General features: G+C 48.2%; 2 protein-coding genes across 4 annotated transcripts; one reads left to right on the top strand and one right to left on the bottom strand.

The window, feature by feature from the left end:
• Nucleotides 1-1,922: 1,922 nt before the first annotated feature.
• On the bottom strand, nucleotides 1,923-4,119 carry LOC308578250 (anaphase-promoting complex subunit CDC26-like). Its single transcript, XM_081178495.1, has 2 exons — nucleotides 3,872-4,119; nucleotides 1,923-2,354 (listed from the first exon to the last, which is right to left on the bottom strand). Exons 1-2 carry the CDS (start codon nucleotides 3,950-3,952, stop codon nucleotides 2,208-2,210), a joined length of 228 nt encoding a protein of 75 aa, XP_081034621.1. The 5' UTR covers nucleotides 3,953-4,119; the 3' UTR covers nucleotides 1,923-2,207.
• A 154-nt stretch (nucleotides 4,120-4,273) lies between these two features.
• Nucleotides 4,274-19,809, top strand: LOC308578290 (U4/U6 small nuclear ribonucleoprotein Prp4-like). Of its 3 annotated transcripts, none has more exons than XM_081178558.1 (14): nucleotides 4,274-4,324; nucleotides 5,725-5,902; nucleotides 10,980-11,166; nucleotides 11,269-11,356; nucleotides 11,546-11,625; nucleotides 11,853-11,946; nucleotides 12,392-12,486; nucleotides 12,953-13,011; nucleotides 13,863-13,986; nucleotides 16,152-16,241; nucleotides 16,839-16,961; nucleotides 18,148-18,255; nucleotides 18,661-18,779; nucleotides 19,196-19,809. In XM_081178558.1, the coding sequence occupies exons 1-14, from the start codon at nucleotides 4,301-4,303 to the stop codon at nucleotides 19,387-19,389; spliced, it is 1,563 nt and encodes a 520-aa protein (XP_081034684.1). In that variant the 5' UTR covers nucleotides 4,274-4,300; the 3' UTR covers nucleotides 19,390-19,809. The 3 variants fall into 3 exon arrangements, with proteins under 3 accessions (XP_081034684.1, XP_081034683.1, XP_081034685.1); XM_081178557.1 differs by having other exon boundaries at nucleotides 4,277-4,333; XM_081178559.1 differs by lacking the exon at nucleotides 4,274-4,324 and adding an exon at nucleotides 4,348-4,532.
• The last annotated feature ends 2,634 nt before the right edge of the window (nucleotides 19,810-22,443 follow it).

A 22,443-nucleotide genomic window follows, 5' to 3' on the forward strand; every position in this document is an offset into this window, starting at 1 on the left:
CCTGGAATGGGATCAGCCAGAGAAATTTGAATTGCGCTTGGCGCAGCCTGTGGCCGGACTGCGTGGCACCAAGTGACTCTGATGCACCAGAGTCAACAGTGGTGCAGGACATTGTTGCCTTGGGGAGGACCATGGGCCCTGGAGGTCACAGAGGAGGACATCAGCGAGCTGGTGGAGGAGCACGACCACGAGCTGACCACCCAGGAGCTGGTCGAACTGCAGGCAGAGGCTGCGCAGGAGCAGGCCTCGCTGGAAGAGGAGGAAGCAACTGAGGAATGGCCGTCCTCCAAAGAACTGAGGGACATTTGCCTGAAGTGGAAGGATGTGCAGGCTTTTGCACAGCGGCACCACCCTGACAAGCACGTGGCACATGACCTCGCGAACACTTTTGATACGAGGGTCATGTCGCCTTTCAGGGAGGTGCTGAAAAGGCGGATGAAGCAGCAGACCATGGGCAGGTTCTTCAGCAAGAAGCAAAGAGTGGAAGAGGAACCTTCTTCGAGTGGTCCCCCAGAGTCTTAGAAAATGTACTGTACACTTTGTTGATTTTTAAATGTTTTTCTGTCATGTTTAGAAACTTACTTGTTCCTTCAATTTTTGAAATGCTCTTTACAGTATGTGTGACTTTAAAGAGCACTTAATAAACTCTTGTTGTACCAAATTTGGCTTTGTTTGGACTTTTTTTGACCATAGGAACGCATTAATTGAATTTCAATGCATTCCTATGGGAGTTCGTGCTTCGCAAGACGAAAAATTCGCTAGACGAAAAAACTCGCGGAACGAATTAATTTCGTCTTGCGAGGCACCACTGTATTTTTGTGAGTTCTCTCCAGTATTTGATCCCCGCTATAATTTTTATGCTACTCAGTTTATTGGCAAGAACCAAAAATCAGCTGTGTTAACTAAAACGACTCCTCTCAGCACCCTTAACAAACGGCAGCTCCCAGAATTCTTTGCAGAAAACCATTACCAGCTAACGCTTGTTCTAATCAGTAAACCCAAATAAAGTAATGGACCCAAGTTAGTCTCGTTCATTAATTTCAGTGTATCTACTCTGAGTAGGACTAGCATTGGCTACAGCCCATTGCTTATGAATGGATCACACAGAATTCAAGCACAAAAGGCAGGAGCAGATGTTTTATTGCAACCCATGGACTTGTAAGGCAGCCTCTTGTGGCATACTGTTTTGCAGGAAGATTAATTTGTCAGTATGCAGCAGCTTTAGACAGAATGCCTTCTTCCCAAGACAAAAGGGGAGGGGGAATCCTCAAACACTAAGTAACATCTCCTGCACCTTTGGAGCATCTCTGTAACAAGTAGATCTTGGTACCTTGTTTCACCCCGAAAATAAAACCATATTGATCATAACCGTGGTCAACTCATCTTCGTGTGAGAAAGATGAGGAATATAGTGTGGTTGCCCCCCAAATCCATTTTGCTTCGAAGTCAGACTTTTCGTCCACTTAACTCAGTACAGTCCACTCTAAAGTAGGCGAAATTCTGCCACTGTCCACCAGACAATGGTGAACTCCTAATTCCTATCAACCTCAGCCACCCTATTTCAGTGGTCAGGGAGGATGAGAGCTATGATTCAGCACTGTCTGGAGGGCCACAGCTTCCGCACTCCTTGTCTACTCCAGGGATACAGGCAGCAAATGGTCATTTCCCAGGCTGGCAACTCAGAAGCATTTTTAACTGGTGATGTCAGCAGTTCAGCCTGGGACCTTCTGCATATCCAGTCTCTGCTCTTCCACTAATAATCTAGGGCCTCTCAGTTGTAAATAAACCCACTCTACAACCACCTCAAAGTAAAAAGTAAAAAATGCTCAATTTCACTTCTGTTGCTGCACCCATCAGCAAGGCTCAAGGTCTCTTTCACAAGTAAAAATGTCCATCTATGTTTATACAATGAAGCATGCAAAGTTAAAAACAAATATTTTATTAAGCACAGCAGCCTAGCAAGGTTGCACAAAAGAAACCATCAAGTAAGGAAGATCCCATCTTTGTAGGGAAAGCAAGACTTGCTCTGCTTGGAGGAGGAACTCCATTTAAAACCTAGAGGAGAGCAGCTCAGTCTCTTCTGCTATTTCTAAACAGAGTTTGTTGGGCTCTTGAAACAAATTCCTGCTTTCTTCCAAAGCTCACAGGTACCAGGCACTCCCACTGTCCACCCTTTGGGCTCTAGAACTCAAAGTTCCCAAACTGAGATTAACAATTGTTTGGTTTGGGCTGGGGTTTGTAGCCAATCCGGTCATGTATCATCTGCTCCCGGCTCTTATGATCAGTGCTGAGTCCCAGCGCACACTCAGCATCGCTGGCTCCCACCATGTCCACCTCCTCGCGCTTCCTACGACTCTGTGGAAACATAATTAAAGCATAATTAAAGAAAACTTCTCCAGGACAATCACATATGTACCTCCTCCGCCCATGCCATGACATGTTTTCTTTTTCAAATATAGCTGTAATGAATCTGATTCTTTGCTTTCAGATTTAAGACATTGCAAGCTGTCAAAAAATTCTGCCACAGAAAGGGGCCAAACACCTTTACTCGTGAGTGCAGGGGGCTAACATGGAGGCAACCTCAAGCATAATTTGGCATTTAGATCTGCTACTGTGTACGCACAAACACACCTTCTTGCACAGGAATACAAGTAGCCATTTTATACCAAATTGGACCATTGTTTCATCTTGTTCAGTATTGTCTACTCTAACTAACAACAATATTGCAGGATTTCAGGCAGGGAGTCTCCCAGCCCTACCTGGGAGACTGAACTTGGGAGCTTCTGCATGCAAAGGAAATGCTTTACAGCTGAGCTTATGGTCATGGAACAAAACACAGGAAGCTGCCTTTTACAGAGTCAGACCATTGGATCCACTTAGCTCAGTATTGTCCACCCTGTTTGGCAGCACTTCTCCACGGTTTCAGGCAGGAAGCCTCTTCCAAACTTACTTGGGGATACTCACAATTGAACCTGGGACCTTCTCAATGCAAAGAAAACCCTTTGACACTGAGCTGCGACCTTTTCCCCAGCCAACAACCTTTTATTAAAACAAGCAAATGGCAGCCCTGAGGAGCCAGTGTTCTTTCTCCGTACTGTGCATAATTTTATAAGCTTGTTTGTGCATGTTCCACCCAAGTAAGAACAGTGGGGGGGGGGACTGCGCCCAACTCCAGCGGGTGGCTCTACCTCACCGCCTGTTTACTATACTCGGTACCCTCCTGAGTGGGAGAGAGAAGACCGGGCCTTGCAGCTCAATAACAAACAGGATGGCTACTCCCCTTGTGAGGAGAAACAGGTTTTTAAAAAAGAAAAGAGAAAGCAAGGCCAAGAGAATCTCTAAGCATGTGCAGAGTGCGCAAACAACAACACCAACACCGAAGAAAGGTGGGCAAGGAGCGCCTTGCCGTCCCGCAACCAACCAACCAACCAACCACTCACCCCAGTGGCATAGCGTGGGGGGTGCAAGGGGGGCAGGCCGCACCGGGCGCAACATCTGGGGGGGGCGCGCTCGCTGCCTCCGGAGTCGCCGAAGAGCCTCGGGCGCAGGCTGTAGCGGAGCCGCATGTCTCGCGGAACCGACGAGCTGTGCGCGCGCCCGGGCTGAAGGCGCCCGGCAGGCAGCGGCTCTCAGTGCTCGCCGCGGAGGACGCGCCAGGCAGCCCCTCCTCACAGCCCCGCCTCCGCCGGTGCTGCTGCCGCTGCTGGACCGTTGCATTTTCCTCGCCTCTCTGCCCCCCTCCTCCTCCGGGCAAGCGGCGTCGTTTGGGCAGCAGCGCCAGCAGCAACTCGCAGGTTAGGGGTTAGGGGGGCGCAAATTACGTGCCTTGCCCCGGGTGCTGACAACTCACGCTACGCCGCTGACTCACCCACCTCGAGTTCCTTGCGGGCGCCGTCGAACTCCTCGATGTCGTCCAGCTTCAACTCAAGCCGCGTCGGTTTCCGCCGCAGCATCTTGCAAGCAGACCTTTCCCCACACTGCGGCTCTCTCGCACGTGCGCAGCAGCTCCCCGCTCTTTTCTTCACCTGCACCTCTAGTTCAGACGCCGACGCCAGAGGCTCGATCCCACCACGCCCCACGTCGCCAGCCAGCAACCCGGAAGCTCTCGCTCCGCATAACCATGGAGCTCCAGGGAAGCTAGAGCGGCCCACTCTCCGGGATGGAATGGAAAGGCATCATTGGCTGTGGCGCTCTGCAAGGGCGGGGGAAGCCGCTGTGCCGGAAGTGTTTGTGGGGAGCCCGTTGCGTGTGATTCCCCCACTACAGAGCCCCGGTCTGAGAGCAGGGGTCGGGAAAGCGCCATGGCTGCGTCGCGGATCGCCGCGGTGAATAAGGCAGGGGGTTTGAAACTGGGATAGAATGTGGTTTCTTTGTTTAAAAAACGTGTATCTTTTCATAGAAATGATAAAATGAAAAATCTGTTTGAAAGACACCAGTGTCTACTTATTTACTGCAGTGACTAACGTAACCTCACGTCGGTAGTAAAAGTTTTTAGAGCGTAACGGATTGTATCCAACTAAAGCTCAATTCAAGGTTGGACTCATTTGAATTAATGAATATGACTCGCTTGCGGCTGTTAATTTCAGTGGCTCTCCTCTTTCAGTTGAGCTGAGTTGGGTGCAACTCAACGCTTCAGCTTCTGCCACAAAAGGCAAAATGTTATGCTTTAAGAGTTCTAATATTTCTGCTGCATTAAAACAACAAGGCATTCTTTGCCACCTTAAAGACTAACAAACGTTGTTGTTTCAAAACCACCTATTAGAGTGGACTTGTAGTCCATGAAAGTTTATGCCAGAATAAATATATATATATATATGTTAGGATTGTATCCAGTGCTATCTCTACACGGAGCAGACCCACTGAAATGAATAAACATAACCAATTCAAGCCCATTAGTTTTATTGGGCCTACTCAGAGCAAGACATGGATTTCCTTTGCTTTTAAAGTACAGTGGTACCTTGGGTTAAGAACTTAATTCGTTCTGGAGGTCCGTTCTTAACCTGAAACTGTTCTTAACCTGAGGTACCACTTTAGCTAATAGGGCCTCCTGCTCCCGCCGTGTGATTTCTGTTCTCACCCTGAAGCAAAGTTCTTAACCCGAGGTACTAGGTCTGGGTTAGCGGAGTCTGTAACCTGAAGCGTCTGTAACCTGAAGCGTCTGTAACCTGAGGTACCACTGTACCATGATACTCATGGACTAACAGGACTGTTCCTGTGGAATATTTTATGTTAGTCACTGTAATAAATATATTACCAAACAGTATAATCCTTAACAATGTCAACTCACAAGAAAGTCCTATTGAGTTCAGTAGTGCTGACTCCCACAGAGGTGGGCTTAGGGTTTTAGCCTTAATGATTAACAGTATGCTGGGATTCAAAACAAAATTGTCTCATGTACTGTTTGATGGGGTGGGGGCTGTCAGATGTGCGCAGATGTCATGAGTCAGGAGTATAGGGGGAGGGGAGCTGGTTACTGCCTTTTGGCTCCATTCCTCTCCAGCCTCCTCTTCTGCCTCAGTCTGGACTGCTCTCTGCCCCATGTCTCTTCCTGCTCACTAAAGCCTGTTGCCTCTTCTCCCTCTGACCATGCATCGCTGCCCCCCTGGCTCTGAGCCTTCTTCCCCAGTTCTCTGCATCAAGCCAGCCCATGACAGCAGGTGGGGGAAAATCCAAATTTGCTCTCTTCCTTCTCCATGTAGGCTACTGCTGAGTTTCCTTCTTGCAGGGTTCAAAAACAAAGGCTTCAGATCAAGGGGATGCTCCTCCAGCCAAGAAAGCCCCAATTTTCTATGGGAGCTTAGAGGAGAAAGAGCAAGAGCGTCTCCTCAAAGGGGAGTCTGGGTTGATGGGCAAGGATGCAGTCAAAGCAGCTATTGAGGCTGGCAACATCAATATCACCAGTGGTAAGAGATGGTAGTGAGCTGACTGGGAGATGGAAGGAAAAGGATGGAGGGAAGAACTGCTTAGTGGGGCTGATAATTTGTTTAGAATGCTTGCAAGCAGGCCATTTTCAGCAAATGCTCTCAGAGAAGTTCTCAGTTCAATACTAAAATTACAATTAAATCAGGAAGTCCTTTAAAACAAATCACACTAAAGCATTACACAGCATAATGAGATTAAACGAGATGCTGACATAAAACCACATGCAAACAAAGAAGACATTCACTTGGTGCTGACAGAATGCCACAACTAAGAAGCCTGTGTCATTGTCCACCATACTTCCAAGGGTGGTAGGACCTAGAATATATCTTAATGTTTGGGTGGGTTCATGTGGGAACAGGTAATCTTTCAACTAGCCTGGCCCCAACCCATTTGGGGCTTTGTAGGTCAAAATCTGCACTTTGGCTTGAGCTTGGCAATGAACTTTAATCCAGTGTATCTCTTTAGGACAGGCAAAATAGGTTCCATATGACCAGTCCCATTTATTTGCTTTAACTGTAGTTTCCAAGCAATCTTCAAAGGCAGCCCCAAGTACAGTGCGTTATAGTAATCAGCCCATGGATAAATGTGACCAGGCTATCTTTATCCCAGGGATGCTATCAGTTATACATACAGTGGTACCTCCAGTTACAAACCTAACCCGTTCCAGAGGTCCGTTCGTAACCGGAAACCGCTCGTAACATGAAGTGCGCTTCCGCTAATGGCACCTCCCGCTGCTGCCGCACCACCGGAGCGTGGTTTCTGCTCGCATCCCGGGACAAAGTTCACAATGAGGGGCATCTACTTTCGGGTTAGTGGAGCGCGTAACCCGAAGAATTTGTAAGGGGGACGGTTCGCAACATGAGGTACCACTGTAGTTCTTTACAGGAGAAAGCAAGCAAGAGACAAATCCCTGCCCTGAGGTCTTTATAATTTAAATCTAGATAGGGGTAGCAAAAAGCAAAACACTAGATGAGAAGGAGTGTCACAGGTGGCAGCAGATCAATGTGGGTAGGTTTCGTTTCAGGGGAACAAATGCTTGTTGGCTAGCTCCTGCGCATCTGCAGATCCTATTTGTTCCCTCTGGATATAAAAATGTGTACTTCCAGTGGCCATAAGAGATTGTGCTCTCTTACCCCCCCCCCCCAGCAAAACATTAATTACATTTTGCCTTTGTATGAATGTTGATTTTAAGCCATTTGGGGAGCCAGTTTTGGCTGAAAAGAGGGATAATAATAATAATAAATTTTATTTATATCCCACCCTCCCCAGCCGAAGCCGGTCTCAGGGCGGCTAACAACAATCAAATAATCAGTCAAATAGTCACACAATCTAAAAATATTTCATTATGAAAATTAATTAAATCGAATTGATGGCAACCAATTAAGCAAAATTCTGTGCAGGTTGCCAGAGGAGGGAGTCAGGCTGTGCCCTGACCAAAGGCCTGGCGGAACAACTCTGTCTTGCAGGCCCTGCGGAAAGATGTCAGGTCCCGCAGGGCCCTAGTCTCTTGGGACAGAGCGTTCCACCAGTTTGGAGCCGCAGCCGAGAAGGCCCTGGCTCTAGTTGAGGCCAGCCTAACCTCTCTGAGGCCTGGGACCTTGAGGATGTTATTATTTGCAGACCGTAGGTTTCTCTGTGGGGCATACCAGGAGAGGCGGTCCCGTAGGTACGAGGGTCCTAGGCCGTATAGGGCTTTAAAGGTTAAAACCAGCACCTTAAACCTGATCCTGTACTCCACCGGGAGCCAGTGCAGCTGGTATAGTACCGGATGAATGTGCTCTCGCAGCGAAGACCCCATAAGGAGTCTCGCCGCGGCATTCTGCACCCGCTGGAGTTTCTGGGTCAGTCTCAAGGGCAGCCCCACGTAGAGCGAGTTACAATAATCCAGTCTGGAGGTGACCGTCGCATGGATCACAGTGGCTAGGTCAGGACGAGAGAGATAAGGTGCCAACTGCTTAGCTTGGCGGAGATGAAAAAATGCCGCCTTTGTTATAGCTGTAATCTGCGCCTCCATAGAGAGGGAGGTATCGAAGATTACACCCAAACTCTTAACGGCCGGTGCTGGCACTAATTGCACCCCCGCAAGAGATGGGAGTTGCCCCCTCGATCCCATATCGTCCCGCCCCAGCCAGAGGACCTCTGTCTTCGAAGGATTTAACTTCAACCGGCTCCCACGTAACCATCCAGCCACAGCTTCCAGACATCTGGTCAGTGTGTCTGGGGCCGAGTCAGGATGGCCATCCATCAACAGATAGAGTTGGGTGTCATCAGCATACTGATGGCAACCCAGCCCAAAACTCCGGACAAGCTGGGCGAGGGGGCGCATAAAGATGTTAAAAAGCATCGGGGAGAGAATTGCACCCTGAGGCACTCCACACACCAAGGAGTGGCGTGATGACAATTCCCCCCCAAGCGCCACCCTCTGTCCCCGACCAGAGAGAAACGAGCGCAGCCATTGAAGGACTGTGCCCTGGATCCCCACGTCGGCAAGGCGGTGGTCCAGGAGTTCGTGATCGACCATGTCAAAGGCTGCTGACAGATCTAGAAGAATCAGCAGCCCCGACCTGCCTCGATCCAGCTGCCTGTGGAGATCATCTGTTAGGACGACCAGAGCCGTCTCGGTCCCATGACCAGCCCGGAAGCCGGACTGGAATGGATCCAGAGCAGATGTTTCATCCAGAAACCTACCAAGCTGTTCAGCAACCGCTCTCTCAATCACCTTACCCAGGAATGGAAGATTCGAGACCGGGCGGTAATTGGATAGATCTGAGGGATCTAATGATGTTTTCTTTAAGAGCGGACGCACCACCGCCTCCTTCAGTTCCCCTGGGAATAATTTGTTCCCCTGGGACAAATTGATGATATCCCCCAGGGGGCCCCGCACCTCGTCTGGACACGCTCTAATCAGCCATGACGGGCACGGGTCAAGAGGACAGGTGGTGGGCTTTCCAGCTTGGAGGAATCTGTCCACATCGGCTGGAGATATCCGGTCAAAGTGGTCCAATACTGGACCCGAGCACAGTCGAGGGGCCTCCAGTTCCTTTATTGTATCCAAATTGGCAGGGAGGTCATGGCGGAGCAACAGGACCTTCTCCGCAAAAAAGCTCGCAAATGCCTCACAGCTGTGTGTCAGATTGTTATTTAAATTTGGCTGTCCTTCAAGGGACGTTAAGAGACCGAATTATACTAAATAATTGCGCCGGGCGAGAGCTAGCGGATGCAATGGAGGCCGAGAAGTAAGACTTCTTAGCGGCCTTCACTGCCATCTCATAGGTTTTCATAAAAACCCTATAAGATGTTCTTGAGGCTCTGTCACGGGCACCCCGCCATACTCGCTCTAGCCGTCTGAGGTCCCGCTTCATTTTCCGAAGCTCCTCGGTAAACCAGGGAGCCCGGTTTCTGCGGGGTCGCAGAGGGCGCTTAGGTGTGATCTCATTGATGGCTGCCAGGAGCTGGGTATTCCAGCCCTCAACAAGCTCAGTCAATGAGTCGCCGGGGGAGCAAGGTCCCGCAAGGCTTGACGGAATCTATCCGGGTCCATCAGCCTCTGCGGGCGAGCCCAAATCGGCTCGCCACCTAAGCAGGGTGGGGGTGGAAAGTCAATCCTGGCTTTCAGAGCATAGTGATCAGACCATGGCACCTTCATCGAAGGAGACATGATCACATCTATACCGGCGCCAAAGATCAAATCCAGCGTGTGGCCTGCTTGATGTGTGGGGCCCGAAACAAACTGGGAGAGCCCTACTGTCGCCATGGAAGACACCAGGTCCAGAGCCAGTGAGGAGGGAGTGGCATCAGCATGGAAGTTGAAGTCTCCCAATACCAATAGGTTAGGGAACTCCAAGGCCCAGCCGGCCACCGCCTCCAGCAGGCCTGACAGGGTGGCTGCTGGTGCGTTAGGTAGCCGGTACACCAGCCAGACAGCCAAGCTCTCCTCGGAGCCCCACACTAGACCAACACATTCAATGCCGGGGATCGATGGCGGTGGTAGAGCCCTGAAAGAACAATCTTCCCGGATTAATACTGCCACCCCTCCCCCGCGGCCCACAGTCCGTGACTGGTGGAGGACGGAGAAACCCGGGGGTGCAATCTCTCGTAAGGTAACAGTTACCCCTTCGCGCACCCAGGTCTCCGTCACACAAGCCAGGTCGACTCCCTGCGAGGTAAAGAAATCTCGCAGGGTAGTGGTTTTGTTGCCTATAGACCTGGCATTGCACAACACCAGTGAAGGAGGTGAGTAATCCTTGCTCACCCTACCCTTGTCTCTCGGGATGGGGCGCAGATTGGAAGGGGTACGAGCATATCCGTATCTCGATCCCCTTCGCCTATAACATCTGCCCCCACCGCCATACCTCCCTCGCCCCTCCACGGTAGCAATCCCAAGCCTCATACTAACCTCCATTTACAAAATAGAAAACAAAACAACCAAAACAATTATGCCCAAACAAAACCAGTCCCCACCCCACTCAAATGTCCAACCCCAAAACCAAAACAAGACGGAACAAACAAAAATACATAGATAAAAACCACCATTCACGGTGGTACAACAAAGTAAACAATAAAAACACCTTTAAAACAACTTAAAATATATATAAACATCTTTAACATTTGCTGCAGATAATGAAATAATATAATATTATAAAAAACAACAACCCCCATTTAAGGTGCTGCAAATTAAAAGCAATTAAAACATTTAAAACTATTTTGTCCATTGCTGCCGGTAGCTGCTCAGTCCTCTAAACTGTAATGGTAGTGCAGGCCCCGCCCCCTAGGCCAGATGGAGTTGGCAGGAGAGGGAGCGGTCTTCCCAGCACTCACACAAGCAGCAACAGCAGCCGTCAAAGTCTTAAGCCACAGGCCTCACTGATAACATAAGCTTTGACCTGGACACTCAAGGAGCAGAGAGAGGTGACACAGCATATACCACATATTGTTGCTCTTTGAATGTGGCTTCATTGGAATGAAGCAAACTTTTGAAGTGAGGGTCAAGTGTTGAGGCTTTGTAGGGTCCTGTTGGGGTTGTATTTCCTATAACCTTTGGCTTTCTACTATGATCAGGTGAAGTTTTTGACTTGGAAGAGCACATCAGCGAGCGCCAGGCAGAGGTCCTGGCAGAGTTTGAGCGCCGGAAGCGTGCCAGGCAAATCAATGTTTCCACAGATGACTCTGAGGTCAAGGCCTGCTTACGAGCCCTCGGGAAGCCCATCACACTTTTTGGAGAGGGCCCTGCAGAAAGGAGGGAGAGGTGAGAGAGGATGAAATTGACTTGCTCTCACTTCCTTTTCCAGTTCATTGATGTGACTCATATAAACAAAGGCAAGTTAATCTTCACTTTATTTCTCAACAGGCTACGTAACATTCTGTCTGTGGTTGGCACAGACGCATTGAAGAAGACCCAAAAAGAAGATGAGAAGTCCAAGAAATCAAAAGAGGAGGTAATAAATTTTAAAGTGTGTTATGAGTGACAGCAGCTCTGGGGTTTCAAATGGGAGTCTTCACAAACCCTGGGAGCTCACACTTTCCCACTGAGCTCCGACCTTTCCCCTTAGCTATAAATGTGTGCCCACTATAGTACCCAAGTCTCACAAGAGATACCCACCCCTTTAATGTTTCATTTCTCTTAGTATCAGCAAACCTGGTACCACGAAGGACCAAATACCTTGAAGACGGCCAGACTGTGGATCGCCAACTACTCCCTCCCTCGGTAAGGGGCTGGGATTGAGAAATGCTAACGCAAACATTGATGAGGCCTTGTATATCTATTGTCCCTAACTAGAGTGGTGGTGATGGTTGAGAAATGGGGGATTTCAAACCCACCTCAAAAGACAGATGGCACGTGGCAGAAGAATTGTCACCATTACAACTTGTAGGCCTCTGCAAGGGTTGAATATGGGCAAGACCTGGTTGCATTAATTTTTGTTCCCTTCACAGGGCAATGAATCGATTGGAGGAAGCCCGGCTGCTCAAGGAGGTCCCTGAGGCCACACGGACTTCCCAGAAACAGGAGCTGCACAAATCTCTAAGGGTAAGTGGGACCCATCTCTGCTATGACTTAAAAGTTCTGGGCACTGGGCTGCTGCAGCCCAGAAGGCCCCCGAGATGCTGAGGTTCAAATGAGCTTGCAGAAGGCTTCTGTGCCTCTGCTCCTCCTCAGCATAATTCAATGGTAGATCAAATGCTTTGCATGTGGATGATCCCAGGTTGACTCCCTGGCATCTCCATCTCCTGGACAAGGAAAGATCTCTGCTGGTTGCTTGGAATTCAGCTGCCAGTTCAGAGCACATAACATTGCACTAAATGGGTCCCACAATTCAGCTCAGTAGGAAACACTACTGGGGGTGAGGTGGGGGAGCAGCCTGGGCAGGAAACGTCATCTCTTTTCTTTACCATCTCAGCGCCATCTCATTTTATTGAGCCCTTCATTTCCTCTGGTGGCAAAATATTATCTTTTTTTGTTGTTTTTCTTTCAGTCTTTGAATAATTTCTGCAGCCAAATTGGAGACGACCGCCCTATCTCCTATTGCAACTTCAGCCCCAACTCCAAGCTCCTGGCTACAGCTTGCTGGTAAACTTTGTTCTGCTTTTCATTATGTCCCTCCCAATCCTGCTAAGTTCTCCTATAGTGCACAGGAGAGGCTGCCTGAGCTGTTGGGAGCAGTCATAGAATCATAAAATTGTAGAGCTGGAAAGGATCCCGAAAGTCATCTTGTCCAACGCCCTGTAATTAGCAAGTTCTGGAAGGCTATTGTGGGAGTAGTTTTTAGAATGTGATAGTTCTGTGGGTGCATTTTATCATTTTGTTGAAGGTTGTTTTTAGACTTGCTATCTTCTGTTTTGTTTTTAGACTTGTTATCTTGCAACTGAATTTTGCTTGGTTTTTATATGTGTTTGGGTTTTTTTTTACTCTCTTAGCTTCCTTGATTGCTTTTGTTTGATTGGTTTTGTTTGTAAAACAGAAAGACAAGGGATAGAAAACATTTTAAGATAAAATAAAATGCCAGTCAGTTTTCCTTCTGCCTTTTCTCTCCCAGGAGTGGCCTCTGTAAACTGTGGTCAGTGCCGGATTGTAATCTCATCTGCACTTTGCGAGGTATAGTATCTGACTCCCACCGCACCCATTGCCAAAGCAGCCTGCTTTTCTCTTATCTTCCCTCAAATGACTGGAGCAATTACAGTATATGGCTGATTAGGAGCATAAGGCTACATGGGTGGGAGGCTATGAATTTTGAGAGTGGTGCTGTGCAAACTTCTTCCTTTATTTGTTTGTCCCCCTTGGGCTTGGGTGAGATGGCATTCCTTTCTGGAAGACAGCCTTGACTCTAATAATCAGTGTTGGGAGTCATATCCTATAGGTCCACTGCTTAGCTGCTGACTAATTCAGAGCATGGGAACGTCAGACCCGTGGGCCACATGTGGCCCTCACAGCCTCTCTGGCCCTTGGGGCTCTCTTCAAACTGCACCAACCCTGCTTGGCACCCTCCTTTAGTGTTTTTACTTGGGTGGAATGTGGCCTTGAATTCTGATCAGGCCTGGAAGGAGACTAGAAATGGGAGTGTGAAGGCAGGTAGCCTACTATACAAAGGGAAAAGCTGCATTTGTTGCTCCACCTTCTTTTGCTTTTGGCCCCTCCCACTATTGGCATGCAGCAGAAGACACTCAAGAAGGGCGTGAAGCAGGGAGAGTGAAGTGTGTGGCCTGAGGGGAAAGAGTGAATTAGTGTGGGGAGAGTGCCAAGGACCAAAGTGGAAGGCCTTGAGAGCCACATTTGGCTTACAGGGCCAAGGTTCCCCACCCCGGCTTTAGCACAAAAACTAAATTTGGAGTGATTCCCAGTCAAAGAGTCTCTTCGGAGCAATAGGAAGAGGCCCAGACTCAGACAGAGGAAGCAAGCTTAAAATTGGCTGGCTCTCAAACTGTCTGTCTGTCTCGTCTGTTCCCAAGGGCACAACACCAACGTTGGAGCCATTGTCTTTCACCCAAAGGCAACCATCTTCCTGGACAAGAAGGACGTCAACCTGGCTTCATGCGCAGCAGATGGCTCTGTCAAACTCTGGAGTCTTGAAAGGTACGCCTGGGCCCAGGAAAATCAGTTGCCTTCCCTTCCTTATTTTATTGGCTGCTGCGGGTGGTAGAGAAAAATATTAAAGAATGGCTTCCTGCTTAACCTCCTTCTGCAACAAACAAAACACTAACACAAGTGATTGAGGCAGGGGCATGACCACACCATACTTTTAAAGCACATGGCTCCCCCCAAAGAATCCTGGGAGCTGTAGTTTGTTACAAGTGCTGGGAATTATAGTCCTGTGAGGGTGAACTATAGTTCCCAGAGTTATTTTGCTGTGGGTGCTTTTGGGGGCCTGATCCAGCAGTGCTCCTCTCTCCTTATAATGAGGCTTCTTTTCTGTGTTACTGTTTCTAAACCTTTATAGAGACACGAGTTTGCTTGGCTTATTGGTTGTGCCCCCTGGCCCAAACTGTGAGGTGGGGGGTTCCCACTTCTCCCCCATGTCATACTTGTCTTACTTTTTACACCTCTTGTCTTGCTATGTCCCCAGATAGGCTGCATTTGTTCCAACAGTCAAGGCACTGTGACTCTTGGGGAAGGCAGTTGATTCTGTCAGTGCGTTATCCAAGGAAACAGAGAGAGAGCAGATTCTTTAATTGGGCCTCAGGGAAGAGGTTTATTTCTGTCAGATACTGTTGCTGTGGGCCGAAGCATCAGTGGTGGTAAATTCGCACTCCTTCTCTCAGTCTTGGGTGCCTGTGAGGTCATAGAATCATAGAATCATAGAATTGTCAAGTTGGAAGGGACCACAAGGGTCATTGAATCCAACCCCCTGCAATGCAGGAATCTTTTGCTCAAACTCATATTTAGTGATAGATTTTTTCCCACCTGTTGAACTCGAGACCCTCTTATGCAACAGTAAGGGACCTGTGGCCCATGGGCCTGACTGGGCCTGGCAGGGAACCTGATATGGCCCATGGGGCCATTTTTGCCAAGCCACACCTGCCCCACCCCTGACATCTTGTATAACATGGGGCAGGTAAAGACACGGCCGCAAAAGGAACAAGTAGAAGAGCTTTAAAACATGTTGTTCTGGGGCCATTCTGTGGCTTGTTATATTGATGTCAAATTCAAACCCCACTGGGCTAGGCTTCCTTCTGGAGTTCCCTGAGTTCCTTCACCTTTTGTTTAAGAAAGTCAGGGTTGCGTGTACAGGACTGGATCATTCCAGCAACAAGGGGGCTCAATCAAACTGAAGAGAGCAGCTACAGTAAGTGGAGCTGGTCTAGTAGCTCTTATACTTGAGGAAGTATTAGGACTTCCTCCTGCCAATGAGGTTACTGGTTCACTATCCAGTTGCTTTCTTTTGGAACACAGGGTTGTAGACCCATTGAAATGCATGGACATGCATTAATTTCACTGGGTCTACTCTGAAATGAACTGAATTGAATACAACCCCATAGGAAGCTGCTTTATAGCAAGCCAGACTAATTGCCTCTCAAGGCCACTGTTGTCTGCTCTAACAGGCAGTGGCTCTCCACAGTTTCAGGTGGGAGGATTTCCCAGCCGTACTTGGAGACACCAGGGATTGAATCTGGGATTCTTTTGCCTGCAGAGTGTGTCTACCACTGAGCCACAACTGCTCTGCTTGGGCAGGCAGGGTTTTCCCTTCTGTTTCGAATGCCCTTTGATTACTTTAATATTTGTACTTTGCAGCCCTGGGAACAATGGGGAGTAGCCTACATGAAGCATCCCAAGCTGCCTGTGTATTTTTGCAGCCAGTCAGAGACAGCATTGTTTGTTTACTTGTGAACTAGTTTTGCAAAGCCCCGTCACAACATATTTTAGGCTTGAAAGGCAGCAAGCAGTGTACAAATCTTATACAGTAGTATACTATGACTAAGCTGTTAATAAAGTCATTGGATAAAGCCAAGCTAGTCTGTGAATCTTTCAATAACAACTGAAACATTTTTCTCTTCTGGGCACCCTTCAGGGGGGTCACTTACCAGTGGTGGGTGGAGTAACTACTGTAAATTTTACCTTCACACAGCAGATTAGTTTCTGTACACACCCCCCCCCCCTCTGTCCTCCAGCCAGCCAGCTGGATCCACCCATCGCACCTTTCCCTTTCTCCTATTCTGTATTGCTCCCTCTTTATTTTAGTCTCTCTTATGGGACAGTCAGCATCATCAAGAATTTGCCGTGAGATGTTGTGTTTCTTTCAGTGATGAACCAGTGGCTGACATCGAGGGACACACAGCGAGAGTAGCCCGGGTGGCATGGCATCCCTCTGGCAGGTTTCTGGGCACCACCTGGTAAGTCAGAGGAGGGGGTGCTGCCCAAAGGGCCACACATGGCACCTGGTCTAATTTCTTGTGGGTAGCAAGGAGGTGAATAAATAGGGAAATGATGTGATGGAGAAAGAGGAAGAGCAGAGAGCAGCAGAAAGAAAAGGAAGAAAAGAGAGTTCCTTCCATTGTTAGTAGTCTCACCACCACTGGCAATGCCACCACCATGGGTTACCTTCGAAATAATTCTGCCCTCGATAGAAAAACAGTTGTTGTCATCCCCTTGTGATATGTTACTTCTTTCCACTCAGCCCAGCACTCATTACACAAGACTGGAAAGTGAGAGGTCAGAATGGGAGGAAGCTGCAGTTGAAGATCCCAATACTGAGCAGAGAATTGAATTATGTGTCCTAAATGCTACACATATCCCTGTATCAGTTGGCTGATCGTCTAAGTTTGTGGGGGCCAGGGGCAGATTAGATTAATTCCATGGTCTTAGCTTGTAGTGGAGATCAGGATAGACAATCCAGCCACCTGCTTGAACTTCGGGGGGGGGGGGACCTGTTGGGGCCTTGTGAGATATTCACTTGAGTCTTTGTCTCTTCTCCACCTCCCCCCCTGCAGCTATGACCACTCTTGGCGCCTGTGGGACCTGGAGGCTCAGGAGGAAATCTTGCACCAGGAGGGGCACAGCAAAGGAGTTTACGACATCACCTTCCATGTTGACGGCTCCCTTTCTGCCACTGGGTAAATCTACATGCATGTGCAAGTCCTAACCCTCCCTGGGGGTGTCACTGAGCAAGTATCAGCCAGTCAGTAATGATGCTCATTCTTGCTAGTTCTAAAATGCCAGAAAAGAGAGAGAACTGGTTGGGATTCTACCTTCAGAAGATCCCACTCAAGTCTTCACTCCTGGAGCTAAAAAGTCACAGGGTGGAAATTCTAATGAGGGAGGGGCCATAGCTTCGATAAGAGCGTCTGCTCTGCGTGGAGAAAGTCACAGCTTCAATCCCCAATGGTTATCTTCCTATCTATAATCCTGGAGAGCAGCTGCCAGTCAGTGTAGACACTACTGAATTAGATGGACCAATGTTCTGACTCATTTCTAGGAAACTTCCTTTGTTCCTAATAGCTTGACTGTATTCCTGAGTTTATACTGCTCATTAAAATAAAAGTTTCAACTTTTTAGGGCAATATTAAGATTTGCCCCATCATTGTTCTTAATTTGCAAATTCTGATCTGGGCAGCTCTTGCTTTAGCTTGTTTGTAATTGAGTCGATCCTTCATTGTCATGTAACTATGCTTTGGAACTCCCTGCCTATTGACATTAAGCAAGCTATATAGTTGTAGGCACCTGCTGAATCCTTTTTTTTTTTTTTTTGGCTTGAAAAGCCTACCCAAGTGCATAATTTAGTTACTTTGTTTTTAAAGTTCTACTTATTTTTATGCGTGTTTATAATGCCAATGGCTTTTAGGTATATTTGCTTTTTAATTGTTCTGTAGATTTTAGCTATGTTTCACGTTCAGTTTTTGTACTCCTCTTAGATAACTTTTTGATTTAAGTGCATAATAAATATTCTAAATCTATGCAAACAAAGTGTGCTAATTAGACTTTCCTACATGTGATTTGCCAGGTAGGTCAGATCTGGGTCCTGCTTGCAAAACCTTGGAACTGCAGACAGGAGGTGGTAGTAACATGGGAGGCAATCCGAGCTGCATTGCAGAAAGGCTTTGCTCCAATTTAACAACTGTGGTTCGCAGAAGCTCCTTTGGCTCCTGTTTAGTGATGTTAAGAGGCATCCAGCCTAGGTGACAACTAAAGAGGAAAGAAGATCCAAAGATGGCTTTAAGTGATGCCTCTTATTCAGAGTGGAAGCATGGGAAGGGGGTTGTGTGAGAAAGAGATTGTTTGACGTTTTTCTCTTCCTTTCAGTGGCCTTGATGCATTTGGCCGCGTGTGGGATCTGCGCACAGGGCGTTGTATCATGTTTTTGGAGGGTCATCTCAAGGAGATCTATGGGATCAACTTTTCCCCTAACGGGTAAGAACCAATTTGCCTTCCCCTCTTGGGGTGCAGGTCTTAATATTGACACACAGACAACTAACTTCTGCTTGGAGTAGATTAATTGAAATTAATGGAACTAATTTGGTCTGCATGCACACTATACATTCAAAGCACATTTCCCACCCCAAATCACCCTGGGAATTTTAGTTTCCCCCTCACAGAGCTTATAATTCCCTATGCCCTTAGTAAACTACAGTTCCCAGGATTCTTTGGCAGAAGCCGTGTGCTTTAAATGTATGATGGGTACATAGCCTTCCCCCCTCCTCCAATATATTTTATTAAAGCTTTTTCATAATCATGTAGGATTATGAATAGGGCTGAAACTGGGAACAACCCCCTTGCACGCAAACCCGAATTCCTCCTCTTCCGTACTTCTCATAGGTACCACATTGCCACTGAAAGCGGCGACAACACCTGTAAAGTGTGGGATCTCCGCCAGAGAAAGTGCATCTACACCATCCCTGCCCATCAGAACCTGGTGACCAGAGTGAAGTTTGAACGTAAGTCTCTGTAGCTGCTAATGCCTTTTCCCAGAAACTGAGGATATATAATGGGTTGAAAAGTACCTTGTCTGTGGTTTCCATGTGCAACATAGATTCCCAAGACTTGGATATATACCGCTCCCCACCCTCCCCAAATACACTGGCTCTTGAGAATAGCCTGTATGCTCTGTCACTCACCCTCCCTCTTCCTGCATCCCCCGTTCCCTGCTTATGGTTGGCTTTTGGGTAAGGTTTTGGGGAAACTGGTAGCACTCTGGAAGTTGTTGGACTCCCATCAGCCCCAGCCAGCATAGCTAATGGTCATGGACGATGGGAGTTGTAGTTCCTCACCCCTGCTGTAAGTGGTAAATCTCTATATTACCTCCTTAGTCCTCCTCCCCACTTCCTGTTATTTTTCTCTTTCCGCCACCCAGCAAATCATGGCAACTTCCTGCTTACTGGATCTTACGACAACACAGCCAAGGTCTGGACGCACCCAGGCTCATCCCCGCTGAAAACCTTGGCAGGACACGAGGGCAAAGTCATGGGCTTGGACATCTCCCTGGACGGGCAGCTGATCGCCACATGCTCTTATGACAGGACTTTCAAGCTTTGGATGGCAGAGTAGGCGGAAGGAGCATTTCTGCCGGATTGGCCCTGCCCAGCTCCCGCAGCCAAGGAAGGCAGCCTGCTGTGACTCCCTGGGCCTCCGCTGCAGATCAGGGCATGGTTTGATGCACTTCTGGGATACTGCCTCCTCCTAACACATGCACACACCCTCTGGTCAGGCCAAGCTGAGTTTGAGAATGCCTTTCCTATTGCATTTTGCTTTAGTTGTGTACTCTCCTCTCCCTTCCCTGTGGAATTGGCTTGCATTGATCCAGCACTACCAACCTTTAGGAATACCCAGGGTGCTAACAGAGATGGTAGGGTGGGTTGTTCTGGTTGTTATTTTGGAGTGGGGTCACAGCTTCTTCTCACTCGGACAGAGACTTTTCTTGAAAAACGACACCCTAACATTAAAGCAGAGTGGCTGCTTGAAAATGGTGACGCCTGTGTGGGTTGCGTTTTTGACACATTTCTTGAGCCAAACAGCCTCTGGTGATGGGGTGCCTCCCCTGCCCCACCCATCAGTGCTCAGCTTTCCTATTATCACTCCTGCATTCATAGAATCATAAAGTTGGTAGGGACCTTAAGGATCATTAGCCCAGGAATGGTGAAACCACAGGCCCCCTAAGCCAGATGTGGCCCTCCAGGCTTCCCTGCCTGGCCCTCAGGACTCTCCCCTGGCCACAACCCTCCACAAACCATGTTTCACATCCTCCCTGAGAGTTTTTGCCTGGCAGGAATGCGTTCTTTCACTCTGATAATACTTCTTGCTTGCCTAGATGAAGGATATGGAAGGGCGTGTGTGGATATGGAAACTGGCCTGCTGCACAGAGGTAACATTTACATTAGCTGCCCTACTCATTTTTGCCTCACCCCACCTACCACTGGCATGTGGAGCTCAGAAGGTTGCCCAGAATAATTTATATGAAGCCGTGGACAGAGATAATCTGGGGGTTGGAGCTGGGTGTTCATCAGTATGAGGATACCCAGCTCTACCTCTCATATAAATCAGAACCAGTGAAGGCGGTGAACGTCCTGTGTGGGTGTCTGGAGACAATTGGGCGATGGATGGCAGTCAATATATTGAGGTGGAATCCCGACAAGACAGAAGTATTGGGGGACGGAGGAGGGCCGGTGTGGGAAATTCCCTGGTCCTGAATGGAGTAACTGTGCCTCTGAAGGACCAGGTCACAATCTGAGGGTCATTTTAGATGCACAGCTGTCCATGGAGATGCAGGTCAATTTTGTATCCAGAGCAGTTGTCTACTAGTTCCATTTGGTACACCAGCTGCAACCCTACCTTCCTATGCACTGTCTTGCCAGAGTGGTACATGTTCTGGTTATCTCCCACTTGCACTACTGCCACATGATGTTCATGGAGCTAACTTTGAAGGTGACTTGGAAACCACAACTAATCCAGAATGTGGCAGCTACACTGGTGACTGGGAGCAGCCGCTGCGACCATATAACACGGGTTCCGGAGGATCTGCACTGGCTCCCAGTACGTTTCTGAGCACAATTCAAAGTGTGGGTGTTGACCTGTAAAGCCCTAAATGGCCTCAACCCAGTACACTTGAAGGAGCATCTCCACCCCCGTCGTTTAGCCTGGACACAGGATCCGGCTCTGAGAACCTTCTCTGCAAGAAGTGAGGTTACAGGGAACCAGGCAGAGGGCCTTCTCGGTAACGGCACCCTCCCTGGGAACGCCCTCCTGTCATATGCCAAAACATTTGAAGGCAGTCCTGTATAGGGAAGCTTTTTAATGTTTGATGTTTGATTATGCTTTTTCTTATTTCTCGGGAACAACCCAGAGGGGCTAAGGCAACTCATTCAGATGAGTGGGGTACAAATATAATAATAACAACTACAGTTGTTGTTGTTGTTGGAAGAAGAAGCTTAAACAAGAGGGCAAGGCTTATTTTCATTTTCTTTAACCCCAAAGCCATTTACAAAAAAAGTAAAATCAAGAAAAAACCACAACCAATCCTTAAAAAGTATACAGAAGTTAAAATACTAAAACAGATTAAAATTACTTCTACTTTGTAAGCATCCGGGTAGGCTTGGCAAGCACGAAAGAGAGTACAGTGAAGGCTCCTGCTTGAATTCAATAGGCCAGGAGTTCCACAGTGTTGGCATTGCCACACTAAGCAATTGAAAGACGGGTGTTGTTTGGCAGCTGTAGCAGCACCAATTCCACTGTACAAAGCGAGTGGGCACAGGTGGGGTAAGGAAATCTCATGAGTAAACGGGTCCAAGCTGTTTTGCTACCCAAGTTTTTCTTCAGTTTTACAGAGCATGATTTGCAGATTTTGTATGCTTTTTATTGTAATATATGGATCCCCCCCTAATAATAATAATAATAATAATAATAATAATAATAATAATAATAATAATTTATTATTTGTACCCCGCCCATCTGGCTGGGTTTCCCCAGCCACTCTGGGCGGCTTCCAACAAAGATGAAGAATACACTAAAATGTCACATATTAAAAACTTCCCTGATGTCTTCTGAATGTCAGGTAGTTGTTTATCGCTTTGACATCTGATGGGAGGGCGTTCCACAGGGCGGGCGCCACCACCGAGAAGACCCTCTGCCTGGTTCCCTGTAACTTGGCCTCTCGCAGTGAGGGAACCGCCAGAAGGCCCTCGGAGCTGGACCTCAGTGTCCGGGCAGAACGATGGGGGTGGAGACGCTCCTTCAGATATACTGGACCAAGGCCATTTAGGGCTTTAAAGGTCAGCACCAACACTTTGAATTGTGCTTGGAAACGTACTGGGAGCCAATGTAGGTCTTTCAAGACTGGTGTTATATGGTCTTGGCGGCCGCTCCCAGTCACCAGTCTAGCTGCCGCATTCTGGATTAGTTGTAGTTTCCAGGTCACCTTCAAAGGTAGCCCCACGCAGAGCGCATTGCAGTAGTCCAAGCGGGAGATAACCAGAGCATGCACCACTCTGGCGAGACAGTCCGCAGGCAGATAGGGTCTCAGCCTACGTACCAGATGGAGCTGGTAAACAGCTGCCCTGGATACAGATTTGACCTGTGCCTCCATGGACAGCTGTGAGTCCAAAATGA

This window comes from Podarcis bocagei (assembly GCF_964188305.1).
Source record: "Podarcis bocagei genome assembly, chromosome: W".
NCBI lineage: Eukaryota > Metazoa > Chordata > Lepidosauria > Squamata > Lacertidae > Podarcis > Podarcis bocagei.

Coding starts and splice junctions, on each gene's coding strand:
- LOC308578250 (XM_081178495.1), bottom strand. CDS start 3,952: ATGCTGCGGCGGAAACCGACGCGGCTTGAGTTGAAGCTGGACGACATC. Junction 2,355..3,871: donor GCGCCCGCAAGGAACTCGAG/GTGGGTGAGTCA, acceptor ATGTTTCCACAG/AGTCGTAGGAAGCGCGAGGA.
- LOC308578290 (XM_081178557.1), top strand. CDS start 4,301: ATGGCTGCGTCGCGGATCGCCGCGGTGAATAAG. Junction 5,903..10,979: donor CAACATCAATATCACCAGTG/GTAAGAGATGGT, acceptor TACTATGATCAG/GTGAAGTTTTTGACTTGGAA. Junction 11,947..12,391: donor AGCTGCACAAATCTCTAAGG/GTAAGTGGGACC, acceptor TTTTTCTTTCAG/TCTTTGAATAATTTCTGCAG.